At 35.1% G+C, this 18,609-nt stretch overlaps 1 protein-coding gene across 13 annotated transcripts in view; it reads left to right on the plus strand.

Moving 5' to 3' along the window:
* Window positions 1–18,609, plus strand: part of Tmem131 (Transmembrane protein 131) — a 561,447-nt gene that overhangs the window by 508,608 nt on the left and 34,230 nt on the right. For 12 of the 13 annotated variants that reach the window (XM_068384438.1, XM_068384443.1, XM_068384446.1 and 9 more), the window contains 13 exons: window positions 2,119–2,199; window positions 2,413–2,536; window positions 3,588–3,701; window positions 4,392–4,514; window positions 4,824–4,987; window positions 5,943–6,126; window positions 6,578–6,686; window positions 6,882–7,034; window positions 8,562–8,773; window positions 9,516–9,686; window positions 10,902–11,126; window positions 11,338–11,403; window positions 15,124–15,315. In XM_068384438.1, coding sequence (XP_068240539.1) covers window positions 2,119–2,199; window positions 2,413–2,536; window positions 3,588–3,701; window positions 4,392–4,514; window positions 4,824–4,987; window positions 5,943–6,126; window positions 6,578–6,686; window positions 6,882–7,034; window positions 8,562–8,773; window positions 9,516–9,686; window positions 10,902–11,126; window positions 11,338–11,403; window positions 15,124–15,315 — 1,918 coding nt within the window. The remainder of the gene's footprint in view (window positions 1–2,118; window positions 2,200–2,412; window positions 2,537–3,587; window positions 3,702–4,391; window positions 4,515–4,823; window positions 4,988–5,942; window positions 6,127–6,577; window positions 6,687–6,881; window positions 7,035–8,561; window positions 8,774–9,515; window positions 9,687–10,901; window positions 11,127–11,337; window positions 11,404–15,123; window positions 15,316–18,609) is intronic. The other variant, XM_068384435.1, reaches the window with a different exon arrangement.

The raw sequence follows: 18,609 nt of genomic DNA on the forward strand, positions 1-18,609 counted from the left end.
TACTGCACTGAACTGTACTATTTCACTGCTTTGTGAAGCTTGTATTATTTTTCCTTCAGTTTGAGCATTTGATATACTGTATTAGATTCTCAACTCACTGACCATAGTTGTTTTGGCTAATTTTTCATGGCCGGATGGAAAGAAATGTAAATTGGAAGTCATGTATATAGTCTGTACATTATCTCTTAATTTTATATTGAAAGTGAGGGAAAAGATGTAGACAAAGATGATGATGATTAGCTTCTTAGCCAAAAGAGAATCTGTAACTTTAGTAGTTGATGCAAGGCCAACTTTGATCATTGCATAAGATTTAACCAAGATCAGCAACAACCTTTGTTCCTTGTGTCACTCAACCTTGAGTGTAACCATGATGAAAGGGTGAATGTATCAGTACTTTTTAGATAATTTATATTTAAAAAGCTATGTCACTTGAATAATAATCATGGACAAGGGGAACTTTCAGAGTTGATCATATATATCATTTCCTCATATTAGGTTCCCAAATCATTAAAAGGTTGGAACATTAGTTGATAGTTAAGATTTATAGGTTTTTATTTTTACAAATACCAATAGCCTATAAACCAGAGTAGGGCAGGGTATGGAAAGGATAGATTAAGATATAATAAAAGCTCTTGTATTAAAGGTGGCATGTAAATAATTGATAATATGAATGTAGGCACATGTTGTTAATGAAATATTCACTGCTTTGGTTTCATTAACGTAAATCTTAGTTGTCACTGAAGTAGGTTTATTTAATTTACTTGAGGTAAAGAGAGAGGGAGATGATCATATCTATTCGTGTAGTTCAGGAATGGATGTTTGTATAATCTTTAGTGGAAATTTCGAATAGATCCACAAAGAGCAAACTTACTTTGGAGAAGCTCGACCATAATAATAATAATAATAATAATAATAATAATGATTATTTATTATTATTATTATTATTATTATTATTATTATTATTATTATTATTATTATTATTATTATTATTATTATTATTATTATTAGCTAAGCTACAACCCTAGTTGGAAAAGCAGGGTACTATAAATCCAATGACTCCAACAGGGAGGAAAGGAAATGAGGGAATAAATTATCACAAGCTAAGCTACAACCCTATTTGGAAAAGCAGGGTGTTATAGGTCTAAGGGCTCCAAAGGGAAAAGATAGCCCAGTGAAGAAGGGAACTAAGGAAATAAATAAACTACAAATTAAGTAATGAACAATTGAAATATCTTAAGAACAGCAACAAAAATGAAATACAGTAGATCTTTCATAAATAAACAATAAAAAAAAAAAAAATTGGGATGAAGTCGGGTTTTCTTCGTATAATTTTAAACTGATAAGACTTATTTTCTTTTAGTCTAGTAAAAGGAGGTTCTGGTTGGGAAAAGCATTTCTTCTTATGTCGCTAACCTTTCCATGATAGATGGATAGTAATACGAATTCCATCCTTCGAGAATTAAGTGTAGAATTTTTTTTTTAAATAGGATTTCTTGGTTTTAGATGAAGTTCTTTAAGTACATAATTATCTGAATAATTTTGTAATAAAAGGGAGAACTGAGGATGATCATTGTATATTGCTATGAATCTTAATTTTGTGAGGATGTAAAGGAGATTTCCATGAAGAATGTTTCTAAATCTTTTGATATTTTGAAAGTATTAGAAGCACACAACTTTACATGAAATTCTTATAAAGAGAAAGAGCCATGTAGTTCCACAATATGAAAGCAATGTTGAGGGTAATCTGGTTATTTTTATTCTCACATGATAAATCTGTTGGATTTTTATTTCTCATAAAGTTACATTTGATAATAAAAGGTTTCACTATCCTAATTGATTGAATGAGGATTTTGGCAAGTTTCTATACTTTCATTGATAATAGTGGTTTTTGAAGGTGTCAAGCTAGATATAGAAGCAGAGGATATACATTAAAGGTGAAATATTTTCCTACATGTATACTCAGTCTTTGTGACATACAGATACTGTGTTTTGTTTTTCAAAAATCCATAAGAGATCCGGAGCTGGTTTTTTTCATGTACTATAAATCTTATAGCCATATGCCCTTGATTTTTCTCTCATAAACATTTATAAATTTGTTTATATCTTTTCTCTTTTCAGATATGGGGATATCGATGAAAAGGGGGGCCCTTCAAAAAATTATATCGTTTTTGATCCTCCACATTTAGATTTTAAAGAGCAGTAAGTATGAATGCATTCCCTTAATTTTTCCACAAAATTTTTACTTAAATAACTAGTCATGCCATTATTAAGTGCCATATTTAAATTAAGAAAAAAATTTCCTGTTTTAGATAGTTTACAATATGTAGTTTACAAGTAATATATTGTATGATACATTGCTGTTGCCTTTCCATGAGGATCTTGCTAGATAATAAAAATTCTTTTATCATTTAGTCCGACAGGGATGCCTTTAATGAGAAAAGTAGTGGTGCAAAACAGCAGTCCAGAAAATAGTGTTCAACTTCATTCGTTGTCGGGGAACACCCTTCATTTCCACTGCACATTTTTTCAAGATAAGGTGAGTGATTGTTTCTTCTTATCAGTTACACATATAAATATATGATCTTGTCACTACAGACAGTTTACAATTCGAGACAGAAAGGATGATAAAATTGTTAGGAAAGAAAATATTTTGTGGTGACAGGAAGACAATTAGTAATAGCAAAATTGTAAGTTGAAGACAAAGTAACAGTATAGCAATATTAGATGATGTGAAAAAAATGTGATCGAGTACAAAGTAATTAGCTACCGATTCTGATTGCAAAAGATTTAAAAACATGAACCATGAAGATAACTCCTCATTGCCATTTTCTCCACAAGATGAATTCTATCAAGTTAGGATACTCAGACATTTATGTATTAGATACACTAGAATATTGCTGACATCAATTCTCCTAAATACAAACAAATCCTTGACATGCTGGAAAGAATTATTGCAGGTCCACCAACTCCAGCGTCTGACAATATCTAGGGAATTAGGTGAAAGAGACATAACTGAAATAGACTAGTAAAAAGGATTAACAAAGGTTGATTTTTAAAAATACAGTATGTACTAATGGGGAGGGCAAGGGATGTCGAAGATACACCTGATATGATAATGTTCGATTGACTTGTTGTTTGGTGGCAGGCTTCTAGTTTGAATATACGCTTATCACCTGCCTATACAATTGGTGTATAAACTAGCCCCAGTGTAGGATGGCAAAGAAGAACTAGATTCATATTTACCTTTGTATTCATTTTTATTTTCAAGAAGTTCTGATGTCTCTTCTGAGGTAGTAGCTTATGATTCCAAGATGAGAATGGAAATGAAAAAATTTAAAATTAGTATCCTATTTGTTCCCCAAATTTCACTTTTTATTGAGTGCAAATTTATTTTTAATTCATTAAAACAAAATTATAAAGTACTGTATTATGTGCTGTACAAGCATACTGTTACCTTATATTGACTTATTTGTTTGTATTCTTATAGATCCAAAGTAATGTATTATAAATGTAAAATCTTTTAGATTTAAATAGCTTGTATGTAGTGTGTATGCAGTTCAGTACTTGATAAAACTTTTATGTTTTAGGTGGTTTTACCAGGGGGGAACACTTCATTCGACGTAGTGTTCTTGGGGAGGGAGGAAGGCCTCATAGAAAACACCATCTTCATACATACATCTATAGGCACCTATAAGTATGGGGTAAGTTCCCATTGTAAGTTGTGAGAAATATTAACCAATTCAGTTTCCTTCTAACTTGTATTATGTACTATAAATGCTTGGCAAATTTTCTAGTGATATTATTAAAAAGGTAATTTTATGTATGCACCACATGACAAAATAGAGCAGGTTTTGTATTAGTGTATTTATAAATGGAAATTAAGACAAGCAGAATGTTAATTTGAACATGAATTTTTCAAGTTATGTTGAAGTAATGATTATGAACGTTCAAGTATAACCGGCATAAGTTGATTTTATCAATTGTAATTAACATTGGTGTTGTGGTGCTGAAAGTCAAATTTAGTTATTTGCAGTTAAATCTTTTTAATAAGTTAATATTGAATGGTTTATGAAATAATTGGATAGTTTGATATGATATCTTTTATCTTTCAAATTCTTAACATGGTTCCATATCATACAGCATATAATGGTACAGTATAGGTACAGACCTGTAAATACTGTTACTATATACAGTACAGTGTGCTAGTTATTTTTTTTTTGGGGGGGGTAGTTATACTGTAGAGGTGTAAGTTACAGTTATGAATGTTGTGTCTATTATGCCTCTTGTAGTCTAACAGGCAAAGTTATTTCAGTTTTAATAAGTTTTTATTCTGTATTTGGAATCTGTAAATTCTTGGGAGTATTTTAGTTACGAATTTGTTGTTCAAACAGGTGCGAGCAGTGGGAACTGGAAACCCCTACAGGTTGAGGCCTCTTGTAGGGGTGCGTATGCCACTAAATTCTTCGTATTCACCTTTAATTCAGCTTCATAATCCCCATCCTCGTTCTCTACAGGTTAGTCAATCTGTTTAGTTTGATCTTGTTGATAAATTAATTCTTTTAATTTTCTAAAGAAAATGTTTGCTTACAAATGATCAAAGGTAGAGGAAAATTTACTGTCTAGCCTTGAGCCCATATTGCATTTGAGGAATTCTACTGCAGAGGATATTACTATAAAGTGGTAGAAAGAGGATATTACTATAAAGTGGTAGAATAAGTTAACGTTGAAAGTTATTTAACATTTGTAAAAGTTTTCTTCGGTTTCATTTGCTATTATGACTAGATTTGTTTAAAATAATTTTTGTATATGCTGTACTATTTCAGGTGACAGAAATGTACAGTACAGGGGGAGACCTTCATCTTGAGCTCCTCTCTGGCACACAGGAAGGACAAAAAAATGTATGGAACATTCCACCTTACCACACAAGGCCACTTATGAGAGCAAATTTTGTGGCACGAAGGGAAAATAACCACACAGCGTATGTTAGGTAAGAATATATAAAAACTTTTTTTTTTTTAAAAGAACTGCTGAATAGGAAACTGGAATTCATTCTTCTTATGCACTAAAGTTAAATGGGTATTACTTTTTAGACAACTTTGGTAAAACTTTTAGATGCTCATAGATCTCCCCTAAACGGTTGTGGTAGCTTGTTGGAAACATCCCTTCCTGGCAATCTGCTGGACTTAGATTTGAGACCTACTCAATTTGGATAGCTTTTTATCTAAAATCTTACCATTAAAGATGGGTAGGTGGTTTGGGAGAGCTTCTAGGTCTACCTGTTGAGCCATCAGCAGCCATTGCCTGGCCCTCCCTGACCATAGTGTGGGTGGAGAGGGAACGTGGGTGCAGATCATGTGTATACAGTATATGGTGAGTCTCTAGGCTATTATCCTGCATGGACATTGTCACTACCCCTTGCTTCTGCCATTCATGAGTAATCTTTAAACCTTTTAATTATATGTACATGAATAATAATTAAGATTAGAGTAAGACCATTCAAATAATTGAACAGGTGAGTCCAAAGAGAATGGATGAAAAGTTGAATGGCAGGAAGCAGTAAATCTGGGTGCTGATGGACACTACAAAAAACCTTCAATACCAAAGAGAACTTTGTGAGGCACTCTGTAAATGATACCCACCATTGGGTGAAATGTATTAATAGTATATCTATAAGCCAGAAATTTAGCAGAACTATAAAAAGTGTGTTAAAATCTGTTGCTCTTTATTGCATTCTTAATAGAAATATTTTTTATTTATCAACAGGTAATGTATTGAAGTATTCTTGTATTTAAGTATGTTAAAGGAAATCTATATAAGTGATAGAAAGCCACATTTTTATTATGATTGACTTTGAAAATTATGGCCTAGTACTTGTATTAAGAATTAAAAAAAAAAGGGGGGGGGGAACCACTTGGATTAAGGTTTGATTATTTGTCTTTCAGAATTGTAACGAGTGAGGCAGACAGTGATTATCTGGTGGTACCAGTGGAAGTGGAGGTCTCTGGTCAGCCGGGACTATTTTGTCCACAGGATGGCCTCCACTTTGGCTTGCGTACACCGAACGACCCTCCAACAACTTTACCTTTACACTTACTGAATTCCGCTCACAAGCACATACACATTCAGGTCTCTTGATATTTAAAAGTTTTTGCTTGCTTGAATTTCTGCTCACTGAAAATTAGTTAATCTTCTGTTATTGAATCTAGTTTGAGAAATTCTTAGAAGCTGCTTATTTCTTATTACCTTTTTAACTCTGAATTCTTACTTTACTCGCCATTCATTTAGAATTTAATTTCTTTATTTTATTAGAGTATTATCAGATTCTTATAATGTAAGTAAATCATTTTTTCATTTTACTTGAAAGATACAGGAAGATGTGTCAATGATACTTTTCTTTATCTATCAGTATGTAACAGATACAAAAAGATGTTTAGTTATGGTATTCCTGTCGTAATAAAATTATATAATAGAGTAAGTGCTATGTAAATATAAACAATAACTTCACTATTGCATATATTAGCCTTTAAATGCAGTGCTTCAAGGTTTTGGATGTATTAAGTGCTTTCTTCATTTACAGAATGTGATAACTACACCTGTGAATGATGCAATAACCATTGACTTTAAACCTGTGAAAATACCACCTGGAACTGTTCGACCTACTGAAGTTGCTACTGTAACATTTGATCGTATGTATTAAATACTGTAGTACAGTATGTACATGTTTGTGAGGTATGGAGAAAAGATATACAAGGCATACTTTGTGAACAAGATTTTTAAGTTTTTATATCTTAACATTTAAAGTATGGTACCAGATGTGGAACTATGGTGTTGTAAGACCCAATATAGTACTTATTATTAATTTGAATTTTTCTTAATTTCAGCATCAAAAGCCAGCAGTGTGAAGAAAGTCTCTGGAAAGATATTGATTAAAAGCAAAGTGTCTGCTTACAAACTGAGTGTCCCCTTCACAGTGGATTTGCTTCAAGGCGCCCTCCTTTATAACACCTCGATTACCAGGTTTTACACTGGTGCAGGTTAGTTTTTATTGGTTTTTCTGCAAAGATGTGCAAAGTGCATCACTGACAATAGTCAATATTTTCCCCATCTTGAGGAATGTTATTGTGAAATGTAAACTGGTATTCCTAATTGTCATAAATGCTGTTCATATGTCAGAACGTCCAAGGACAAGAAAAAGCAAAAAAAAAAAAAAAAAAATATTCATAGGGATACCAAGAAGGTCAGTTAATAAAGATTGGCAATGTTGCAGTTGGTAGCTGTCCACCCTAGTACAAGTATTTATTGATTTACAACCAGGTTGTGGGTTACTTCTTATATAGCCTTCACAAACTTGTCAAGTATCTTCCAGGCTGATAGGAAAGTAAAGACAAGGATTAATGAACTGCCAACAGACAATGGGTATTTGGTAAATGCATTTACCCTTCCATGTTGATCACTTAAATACCTAATGGGTAAAATTTTTTTTGTAAATGGTCATGAAATAGGCTATTACTCATACAGTATGTAGTTTACTAAATGATTGATACTAATCATTTCCCTGATCTGTTGTAGAAGACGACTGCTAAATTACAAAACCATTTGTGTATAGGATAGTATTTGCTGTCTTTAGAAATTCAAAGTAAATGAAATAAAAGCAATTTCTATCATGCTTTTCCGAAATGGGCCGTCTTAAATGGAAACCATTGTTTTGCATAAGTTTCATTGCCAATCATAACGAACAAATTAACGCTTTTACACATCTGTGTGTCGGATAACTTTTGCAGCAACAGGTATCTTGCCAAGTATTGTTTATGTAATGGTGGTGTTATTATTAATTTTGTTTTACTTGACTTTATCCTTGGAAATTCAAAATGAATAAAACTATTTTATATAGTTTTTTTCCTTAACATGCACCTAATACAGAAACCATTGTTTGGTTCAAGTTTCATTGGCAATCATAATGAACAAACACACTCATTTACACATCCAAGTGATAACTTTCGGAACTCAGGTATTTACTGGAGATGAATATTTTACTTACTGTCCCTAAAAATTCCTACACCCGTCGCATAACAGGAAAACCATTTTGTTTGCGTTTAGTCACCAGTAAAAAACTACTGTACTACTAATGACGGTATGATAATTTATTATAATTTTATGGTCTTATGATTGTTCTAAACCGTTTCAAACGATAATTGTACATTACATTTTCAAAATATTTTTCCTGACTTCAGTTAGTTTGTTTAATTTCTTAACTACTTATACCTACATCAATTAATGAAGCACCATCAAAAAGAGGAAAGTATGAGGCTAATTTTACATTAAAATTTAGAGCAGAATGAAAAACTTGTTTTTAGCCAAGGAAGTGTAGTGCAGGTATACCATTGATCATATGACAATGAATGGATTGTTACCTTTCTTTAACCTGGGAATAATTATGGGAATCTATAGAAATTAGCTAGTTACTAGGTAGAATAGTTCGAATTTGTGCGTAATGTTATTTATTTTGATAAGTGTTCATTTTACCAGAAATAATGAAATGATTTTATTTAATCTCTTTTTAGATAAAGGGACGCATGAGCCTCAGTCAAGTGTTTCTTATGGAACAGTGGCTGGTGTTATGCCTTCTTCAGTCACTGGCATTGTGGAGGGAGGTAGTATTGTCACGAGCAATCCAAGCAGTGAACCGAGAAATCTAACTCTTACCAACACATTTCCATGTCCTGTTGTAATATACAACTTGACTTTACCTGAAGATGCTAAAAAACACTTTGAGGTAGGTATTGAAGATGAAAGGGGAAACTGTAACGCAGCTTTTATTACTTTTTTTTTTTTTTTTATTTCTCTTATCATGGTTCAGTCTCTTCTCTTCTTTCTCTATACTGGGCTGCTATCCTTATATGGGCTCTTGGGCTTGAAGCATTCTGCCTTCCCTTTCATAAGGCTGGCTCTTAATGGCTCTAAGTAGACACTAGAACTGTGTGTGAATAATAAAGGTGTTTTTACTGTACATCTCAAGAGCACTGCTAACTGAAACGCTGGGTATCTAAGAAACAGAAACTGGGAATCAATAAGTGCCTGCCATGATATAGAAATTATACTGCAAGAATGAATTAGATGAGTAAATTTATTATATAATGACTTTAACAAAGAATACTGGCAATCATGTTGTGAAGGAAACAGTTTGGGGAATTATACTACTGTAATCTGTCAAAAGCACTGGATATGTGAAAAAGAAATGTATGACTGATTGGATCACAAGTCTCTTGAGGGGTGCATGTTCCCTGCTGCTACATATCTTCTGTATGTTAAAAGAGTGCAAAGTTTTGGGAAGTTTGTAGATGAACATGGGCATCTGTAAGTTATGAAATTCTAATGAAATAAATAAATCTTGATATTCAATCCTAAATTTTCATTGGCGTAGGAATGTTATTTTTTAAAATTTATCTTTTCTTGGTAAACGTTGAACTGAATCTTTTATTGCAGTTCATATATGTTTTCTATTTTATAATTTTCAGATTGGTTGGGATGGGCCTGTTGTAGTGGATGAGGGCCAGAGTGCGCATGTTGCAACATTGCGGTTGTTGAGTGTTGGTTCAGATGCGCGTATGTCAACTTCCATCACTGTGCACACTAATATTACCACCATAAAAATCCCTTTATGTGCATACAATGGGAAACTAACAAAGGTAAGAAAAACAAAATCTTTTTAGGTAGGTTTCCGATTCTTAAATTTCTTCATAAATTTAAGGTATCAATAAATTTGGTCCATATAATTTTTAAGAGCAATTTATTGATGTAATGTGTAAAATGTACTAGAAATCCCCAATTTCTTATGCTATAATCTTGGAAGGCAGTTACCACAAAATTGAGAATTGGCCTCAGGAACCCCATTGGTTCCCGAGGCCAATTCTAAACTAAAAAGCAGTGATGATGAAAAGGACCTAGAAACATTTTGCTGGGAATATTGTCCAATTATGCAATTTATTGTTCAAATATAAAATGTATTGATACCATATGATACTTTTATGTCATGAAATCGATGAACAAGATCCAAGAGGTTCATTTATAATCACAACTTGCCCAAAAGATTTTATCCTTTTAGAACAAAAAAGTTTTGAGGTATGTAATGTTACAGACAATGGTAATCCAGGAAGGAAGAGACCAAAGAGAATGGAAAAGGGTAAAGGGTATAAAGCAATGCTAAAAATGCTGAAAAGTTATTCCTTAGACTTTATGTACACTCTACAAAGCACACCACAAGTGGCATATCTTACAGGGACCACATGATATTACAACAATCAAGAGGTTATAGTAAACTTTAGAAGTTGGAATTCATGAGAAGGCTCAGTTTGATGGAAGTTAATTTGAGCATCTCTTGACATTATACTCGAAATTTCTTTTGCATAATGTGTTATTGTTTTCCTTTAGGTTGATGTTGATATAAGTATAAGGTAATGATGGTTGTATCTTTGAATGCCTTGATAATTAGTTTAATGTTCATGAAATGGCTCATTGTAGTACATTACCTAAAATGGTTGCAGCCTGGAAAGGGCAAATAATCGTAACTGAAATAAGAATGCAGGGTACCTATTATGTCTTTCAACTACTTCAACTAACCTGAATGAGAATTAAGAGCTTCAAACTATTTTTTTGTGGTTAGAAAGAATCTGAAAAAACCTATGGTTTACTTGTAAATCCTGCTTTGACATTTTTTTTCATGTAAATCCAACCATGATTAATGAATTCAGTATGTAAGGTATATTTCATTTTAAAAGACGACTTAGATTGTGGAAATGATAAATTGGTCAAAAGTGAATAAAAGTTAAAGTGTATTATTACCTTTTATTGCTATATTTTGAAGCTTGAGATAACTGGCAGTACTTATTCTATTTTTTTTTCAGTACATTCCTCCAGTTGGTGGCGACTCTTGGCTTGACTTTGGAACGCTCGGAATGGGAGAGCAACGTGATCTCTACTTCTATGTCATCAATGAAAATCCTGTTGAATTAAGACTCAGAGGATGGGGTTCAAACTTGACAAGGAGTGCAGTTGAACTCATGGGTGTTGAGGAAGGCAACATGACAACTATTAGAACCCGTAACAATATGACTTATTCTTCGAAAAGTGTAAGTACTGATAGGTGGAGGTTTCAGTCATAAATTACTCGTGCAAAGTATTTTACTGTAGTGTTGCACATCTAATGGTTTTTCATTAGTTTTCTAGAAAAAGAAATTAACTTTTCAATTAACTGTAGCACTAACAACTTTAACTACCCTTCACTTATTGCTATCAGCACTACAGTCAACAGGGAAATACAGTAAACCCTCTATTTTCCAGACTATATGGGGGCAAGGAGTTTCTGGATATGCCGATAATTTGGAAAATGAAGGGGAAGAGCCTAAGGTAATAAGAAATAACATAATTATACTTGTAATGTTAAGAATCTTTATGCTGTGCCACACAGCTATTCTAAAGGAGTAAAATAGAAGTTGAGGCTCTGCTTAGTTCAGTATACAGTAGTATTAAATTCCATCCTTTTTACCTGTTCATTCTTCTTGAAACTAGTTTGTTTTATGAAAAAGTGTTTTTCATAAGAGGGATGTGAATGAAACTGAGCAGTTTTCATTGATTCAGTGATCAAAATTCCTGGTCTTCTGTTGTGCTTTAGTAGGGAGCTTTTGTAAATAACATTTATTTTATATCTTAGATACAAATTCTATTAAAAAATATCTCCATATATTTTATAGGTTATTTAAAGATCATCTTTTTGCTTACCATTATTACAAGTCAGGATTTCTTAATATTTGTCAATTTATATTTTTTTATTTGCAATTTAATCAAGTAAAGTAGGTAATGTTTAAAAAATAGCATTCATGGTAGTGGCAAGCTTTGCATTTATTTCTTGTGGTGAAAGGGGACAAGGTATTTATTGGGGCATATGTAGGTATTATCTTGTAACATGTTCCATTAATAGTTGCATGTACAGTAGATAAAAGCTTTATATTTTGCCATATTTTTTTTTTTTAATGCTGTTGTGATAAGTTAAGAGCATGTTCTTTGCTTTTTAATATAAAGTTTTCTTCTGTGCCTGATTTTTACCCATTATATGACACTGTAAAATATTCAGAATCAGTTTATCAAGAAAAAAATTTATGAATTAATATGTTGTACTTTAGTGGTCATGATGACATTGAAAGAAAAATAATGTTTAAGTATATAGTATGCTAGTTTAATTTCCAGAAGACTGTAGGGTTACAGGTGGCTTGAAGACACTCAAGATAATTTTACTATAAAAACCCTCAGTAGGGCTAGATTCTGGCGACAGCTATTAACAACTACTGAAGACTGTAGAGGTTCTAGCAACCACCGCCCAGTATCCCTGTAGGTCTGGGTCTGTCAGCGCACTGTGCTCCATTTAAAATTCTGGCCATTGAACTGAAGAGACGTGTTCTCAACGCTCTCCAACTGGACCGAAGATTTGTACAGCACTTTCTAATAGTCTTTTTAACATTACAGTAAGAGTATGAGTGAATCTAGTAAGATAATGTGGACTTTTCCAAGTTTGCTGGATCGTCATTGTAGAACCTTCATGAATAAGGTTGAAGTTGATCTTCGCTCTTTGTTTTCGATGTGCAGAGGGCACCACTGCACTTCAGATTCCCCTTGTGATGTGTGCAAGGAATTGTCGCCCTCCCAGTGAGTGCGATTTCAGCATAGGAAGGAGAAGAAAGCCAAATGTGATAATGTAGTTCTCCTTTAGCTTCGTCAGTGAGATCTTGCCATCCACCTACCGAATCTCATCACTTTGGATCTTCTTTGGTTATCTCTTCGGAGAGCAAACTTTAAAAGATCGGCGACTTTTGTCCTCAAGGTTATTTTTCCAAGGTGAGAGCCTCTCCTGCTTCCAATAGTGAAGAAGAGAGGTCTACGCTTCAGTATGATCTCGGATCACCAATTTTTGTTACCCCGACCGTTAAGCTAGCTCCGCCGAAGCTGTCTGTAAATTAGATGAGAAGCGTCATACTGTGCCATCGAAGAGCTCTATTGCGCCATTGCCTTCTGGATGCCTCCGAAAGTCTAGACAGCAGTCTATCTTCACTGATTAGTCTCGTAGGAGGAACACTTCTCCACTCGATGCCTCTGTTCAGTTGCAGATTTTCTGATGTACCTGCAGGATAAGAAATTCCTGTTTCAGTGGTTAAAGGTTATCTCTGCCTTAAGCCGGGTCTTCAAACTAAGAGGAATAGACCTCTTTTCCGTATGGGAATTATTGTATTTTGACTTGAAGTTTTGAACAATCTTGTCTCCCTTGGGAAATCAAACCCCCAGCTTGGAATGTGACCAGGGTCCTTCAGTCACTTAAAAGCCCCCTTACAAATCCTTGACGAGAGCCACAGACAGTAATCTCACTTTTTAGATAGCATTTTCATTAACCTTAACCTCACCCAGAAGAGTGGGAGAACTGCATGGCCTATCACACTAGGTGTCGCATTTCCGGCGGTGGAGACCGCTTTTGTTCTCATTTGTCCCCGAATTTGTCACAAAAACACACAATCCTTTGATCAGTGACTAGGTTTGATTACATCTTGGTATCATCATTAAAGGATACTATTAATAACCCTGAGGATCTGCTTCTATGCCCTGTAAGGGTATTGAGGCTCTACATAAAACGAACGAGATCATGTAGACCATACTAGCAGAATCCTTTCTAACCCTTTGGCTTAACATCCTCTTAGAACTCAAGAAGTCAGAGGTATTGGTGCTACGTTAGCCTTCCTAATGAAGTACTCTGTTGCCCAAGACTTGAAGGCTGGTGTCTGGAAGAGACATACCACCTTCACAGCACACTATCCTCGGGATTGCACTCGCAGATCCTTGGATACATTCTCTATACTCCGTAGCCAAGCAATTGTTGTAGCAATCCCTTTTCTTTTTCTAGGTACTGTATTAGGAAGCATTGTGTCTGAAATAGAATTCATATCATGAATTTAGGTTCATGAGTGAGAGTGATTGGCCTTCTTTCCCCTCATTCTGTCCCTTTCTTGTGATCAGCCGGTGAAATGTTGTGGAGCTGGAATGAACACTGATGTGGTTAAGCACAATCATGACAAGTGGTCGTTTTATTAAGATTAAAAGTGTAAAATCTCCAAACAGTAGTACTATTTTTGAGGGTGTGTGACTGACAAGGCAAACTCAATACTTTTATTATCCTTAAAAGGAACTTAGTTCCCCGTGAGGATACAGTTCTTGTATGAATAAATCTCCAAGGCCATGATGCATCAGACCATTCAACCATGGATCATGGGATGCAAGGATCCTTTGCTCTGCTCTTCTCTACAGGCTGAACACTGTGATCCTGGGTTGTTAAGCATCCAGTTGTTAGAGCGGGACTTCCTCCCTCCATGTATTCATGTGGGAGCAAATCAAAAATTTTTTAAATTTGTTTTTTTCCTAGCTATACAAACGAGTCCTTTAGGTTTCCCCACCCTGCGCATCCACCCTGCAAGTCATAGGCAGAATCTCAATGGAGGCACAGTTTGTTGACAGATCCAGCCCTACCATGATACTGGGAGGCAGTTGCCAGAACCTCAATAATTCTTTATTGGCCGTTACCTGCTGTCATCAAAATCTACCCTACTAAAGAACTTGGGTTTGTATAGCTAGGAATGATAATAAATGACTTATTTGTAATTTTTTGCAGTAGCATACCTACTCTAGCCTCTCGTATACTCTTTAGTCCACGAGAAGAATATTTGCTCTCTAGTGAAAAGATTTAGTGAAGGAAATAAATGTATTGTAGTAATTTGTGATATTTTTTATACATTTATTTTATCTTTTGGACAATTTTTTCCACGATGTATTTTAATCATTTTAAACGAAATCTAGTAGTACTGGTTAATTGCTAACACATAGCATAATCCCTTCATGCAATTTTTTTTTTCTAATTTACAGTAATAGTGATTTGAGATACTAGTTCATTTTGTTCAAAGGTTCTGGCATGCTTAAGAAATATACATTAAAATAGGATCAATAAAGATCTCATATTATTTTATATTACAGGATATTAACAAATTAGTGCTTAGTTTTGAAAAATTACTTAATTCATATTTTTTTCTTTTTCAGCTATTCCTTAAACCCCATCATTATGCAGCATTCAGAATTGGAGTCCTAACACCAGACACCGAGGGAATATTTATTGCAGAGTCCTTTGTCCAGACTCAGTTCGAGCAGATCAAGATACCTTTCAGACTACGCACAGCAGATGGCTCTCTTAGCATAGTACCAAACACATTAATGTTCGATAATGCATTTCCCGTAAGTTTTCTCAGTAAATTGTTACGTTTTGTTTGTTTCAATTATATTTTAAATATACAGCAGTAGTATTAAACATTGTAGGACTAGAGAAAAGGGTAGACTTAATTGGATGACATTTGTGTGTTCATAGGTATATAGTAATGTTAATTACTGCATTTTAATGAATCTTTTTCAAAGTTAAATGCATTCTTCCTCTGGTAGGGACAACTCTAACCCTTAATGTTACTTCAAGTATGCAAACCTTTTATCCTTTTAAAATTGGGAAATGTCTTTTGCGGAGCTTGAATGTCCTTTGAATTATTCAAGGAGGTAGTTAATGGCAAGCGATGAATGTGCAGGCGAGTAGCCCCGACCCTTGACTGTTAGAAGTGTTCTCTTTTGTCTTCGGTTGCAACGAGTACAATTGTACTATTGTGTGCTAACCAAAGGCTTTGATCTTTTTCTTTGCAAAAAATGAATGTTGACTGTTGCTGTTTTTGATTCTAGATGTGAAGCAAGAGATTCGTACTTGCTAATGAAAGGGGTAAGCTCTGCAACCTATGTATTATGAAACTGGCTGTAGATCTACATTCTGTGTTTCTTTTAAGGGACAAGTGTTCACACAAACACACGCACACAAACACACACACCAGTGTTCCTAATGTAAGTCATGGCCTTCTATATAGTGGCAGGCATATGCTTTGAAAGGGAAGAAGAGAGCTAAACCTTCTCCAGTAAACAATGCCCAAGAAGACACCAAGGAAGACTTTCTCTTATTTATTTCCTTCATTGAGTGCAACTGCTACTTCTATTTCTGTGCATCACCCCTGGCTTGACCCCCAGGGAGTATGTGGAAGGAGCAAGGAGACATTGGATCTATGTCGGTGGGTTTTTCAGGAACTAGTAGTGTGGGGTGCCCCCTGTGATTGCCACATCGTAGAAGTTGGAAACTCGACAGTTGCCATGAAGACTGTCGCTGATGAGTTTGGTCTAAGGAAGTTTTGTTCTTCATTAAGGCCCTCTATGACTTTGGGGGAGCAGGTAGCTAAGGCTTCCTTGCCCCTGGTTTACCCAGTGCCAGTGTTTCCTGTGTTTATGCCAGTGATTAAGGGCGTAGTGGTCCCAGTGCCAGTGGTGGTACCTCATGTGATCCCCAGGCCCCAAAGGACTATGGAGGTCTGCCCTTTGATATCAGTGCCAGTGCATGGAGAAAAGGCAACAGCATGAGTTGGTTATCCCTAAAGTTGGGCGTAAGTCTGCTCAGGGATTGAAATAGTCAGCGTATGTTTCCCTGGGACGTGGTGCCACCCTTGTGTCTCACCCTGATCCCTGTGCCTGTCACACCAACCCTTGTGCTTGTGGTTCCAGGGCCCATAGCTGCATATCTTTCTCTCTCTCTCTCTTTCTCTCTCTCTCTCTCTCTTTCTCTCTCTCTCTCTCTCTCTCTATCTCTCTCTCTCTCTCGTGTTGTAAGCCCCAGTGAGTATGCCTACCCACTGCCCCTTGACAGTGTTCCCTAGTGCTGTGGTTTTCCTCCTTGGAAGCATTGTCATTGATGGCTGCTCGAACCTTGACTCCTCTGCTTGCAGAACCTGAGATGAGGGTTGTTAAGAGGAAGAAATGGGCACTGCTTCCAACTCCAACTTTTCGTCTTCAAGGTTTCTAAATCCGATATTGATACTCTTTCTAAGAAGATGACAAAGAAAAAGTCAAAGTCCAGTCATAGTCGAAACAAAAGGGCTCCTTATGACATCACATCTCCTTTGGAGAGGGGTTGGACGACACGCGTGTCCGGAGCCACGGCTCCATATTTTATACCAAAGAACAAGGAGGGGGCGTTGCCTGGGATTTCCCAGCTACTCCAATAGTTAGGTGGGCTTGTACACCTTCTCTGTTGTCCTACCTAGACAGTAGACTCCTCCTTCCTTCTCGAGTAGCGATACTATGGTAGACGGGCTTGATAGGATGACTCTGCATGCAGTAGAAGTTAGGATAAAAAGATTTATGATCAAGTTAGGCAAAGATGTAATAGGTTTGGTACGATACTGCTAGGATTATGGATGGTCTGGGAAATACAGAATGCATGGTGGTGGGTCAGTTCCTATAAGGCACATGGTTCTCTCCTGAATGAGAAAGACAGAAGAGCAAGGGCAACCACATGTTGCCAATATGGCCACATAGTAATGACTGTGGAGTGCTACACTTGAAAGCATGCCATATTGATGGGGAAAGCTAGAAAGTTGTGCATTAAATATACAACTCTGATGTCCCTAGCAGAGGCTGAATGACAAGGAAGTTTGGTAAGTATTGAATTTTAGTTTAATATTTTTCATATAGTACAGCATACATTACACCTTTAGGCTTTTAAGATTAGATCTCCTAGTGTTAAGGTATAGGATCATTTTCAATCTTGAAAAGTTATTAATATCTGAGAATACTGTAAACAGATTTTTCTCCCCACCACTAAGGTACATTAAGAAACCATATTTTATATGCAGTAAAGGCGACCTAGAATTGGTAAAATAAGAATACCATACATAGTAATAGCTATTACTTATAATCTTTTAATAAGGCTAAATGAAGTTTTTTCTTGTTCTTGGCACAAGATTAATTAACTGGGGTAGGGGGGTAGGGGTATTGGTTAATGCATTTATTTGAATTCAGAGAGGCTTTCTCGTTATTACGGTTAGATTTTCAGCAGCAGGTTGTTCATAGTACCATCTTATTTTCAGCATTAAGTTGTTGGTACAATACTGTACTGTTAAATTTTCAACCGCAAGTTTTTCATACAGTTCAATTTTCAACAGTAAGTTGTTGACAGTACCGTTAAATTTCCAGTAGCAAGGTGATTTTAATATTGTTCAATTTTTGCAGCAATTTTTTATCAGTACTGTTGGTTTTTCAATAGAAGTTTGATTATAGTAGTTTTATTTTATGAAGTAAGGTGGTGTTAATACCATTTCATGGTTAGCAGCTAATAGTCATTATCATTAGAATTTTAGAAGCAAATTGTTTTTAGTACTGTTTGATTATGGCAGTGAGGTTTCGTTATTGTTGTTAGGTTTGCAGCTGCAAATTAATTTTGATTTCCCATTAGTCTTGAGTTGTTATTCCCTGAATTTTAGACTTCACTGGTTATTTACCATATATGGTTATCAAGTTTTGGTTGGACCCTTGCATTCTTATAGTTTAAAACTTACAAGGCCATTCAGTTTCATGGATATGCTCTTATGCATGCAAGCTTTTGAGGTCCAGTTATGCATTGGCAATGGGGACTGTGCTACTACTATATTTTATGAACAATTGTATGGTTTT

The sequence above is a fragment of the Palaemon carinicauda genome, chromosome 12 (genome assembly GCF_036898095.1).
Source record: "Palaemon carinicauda isolate YSFRI2023 chromosome 12, ASM3689809v2, whole genome shotgun sequence".
Taxonomy (NCBI): Eukaryota; Metazoa; Arthropoda; class Malacostraca; order Decapoda; family Palaemonidae; genus Palaemon; species Palaemon carinicauda.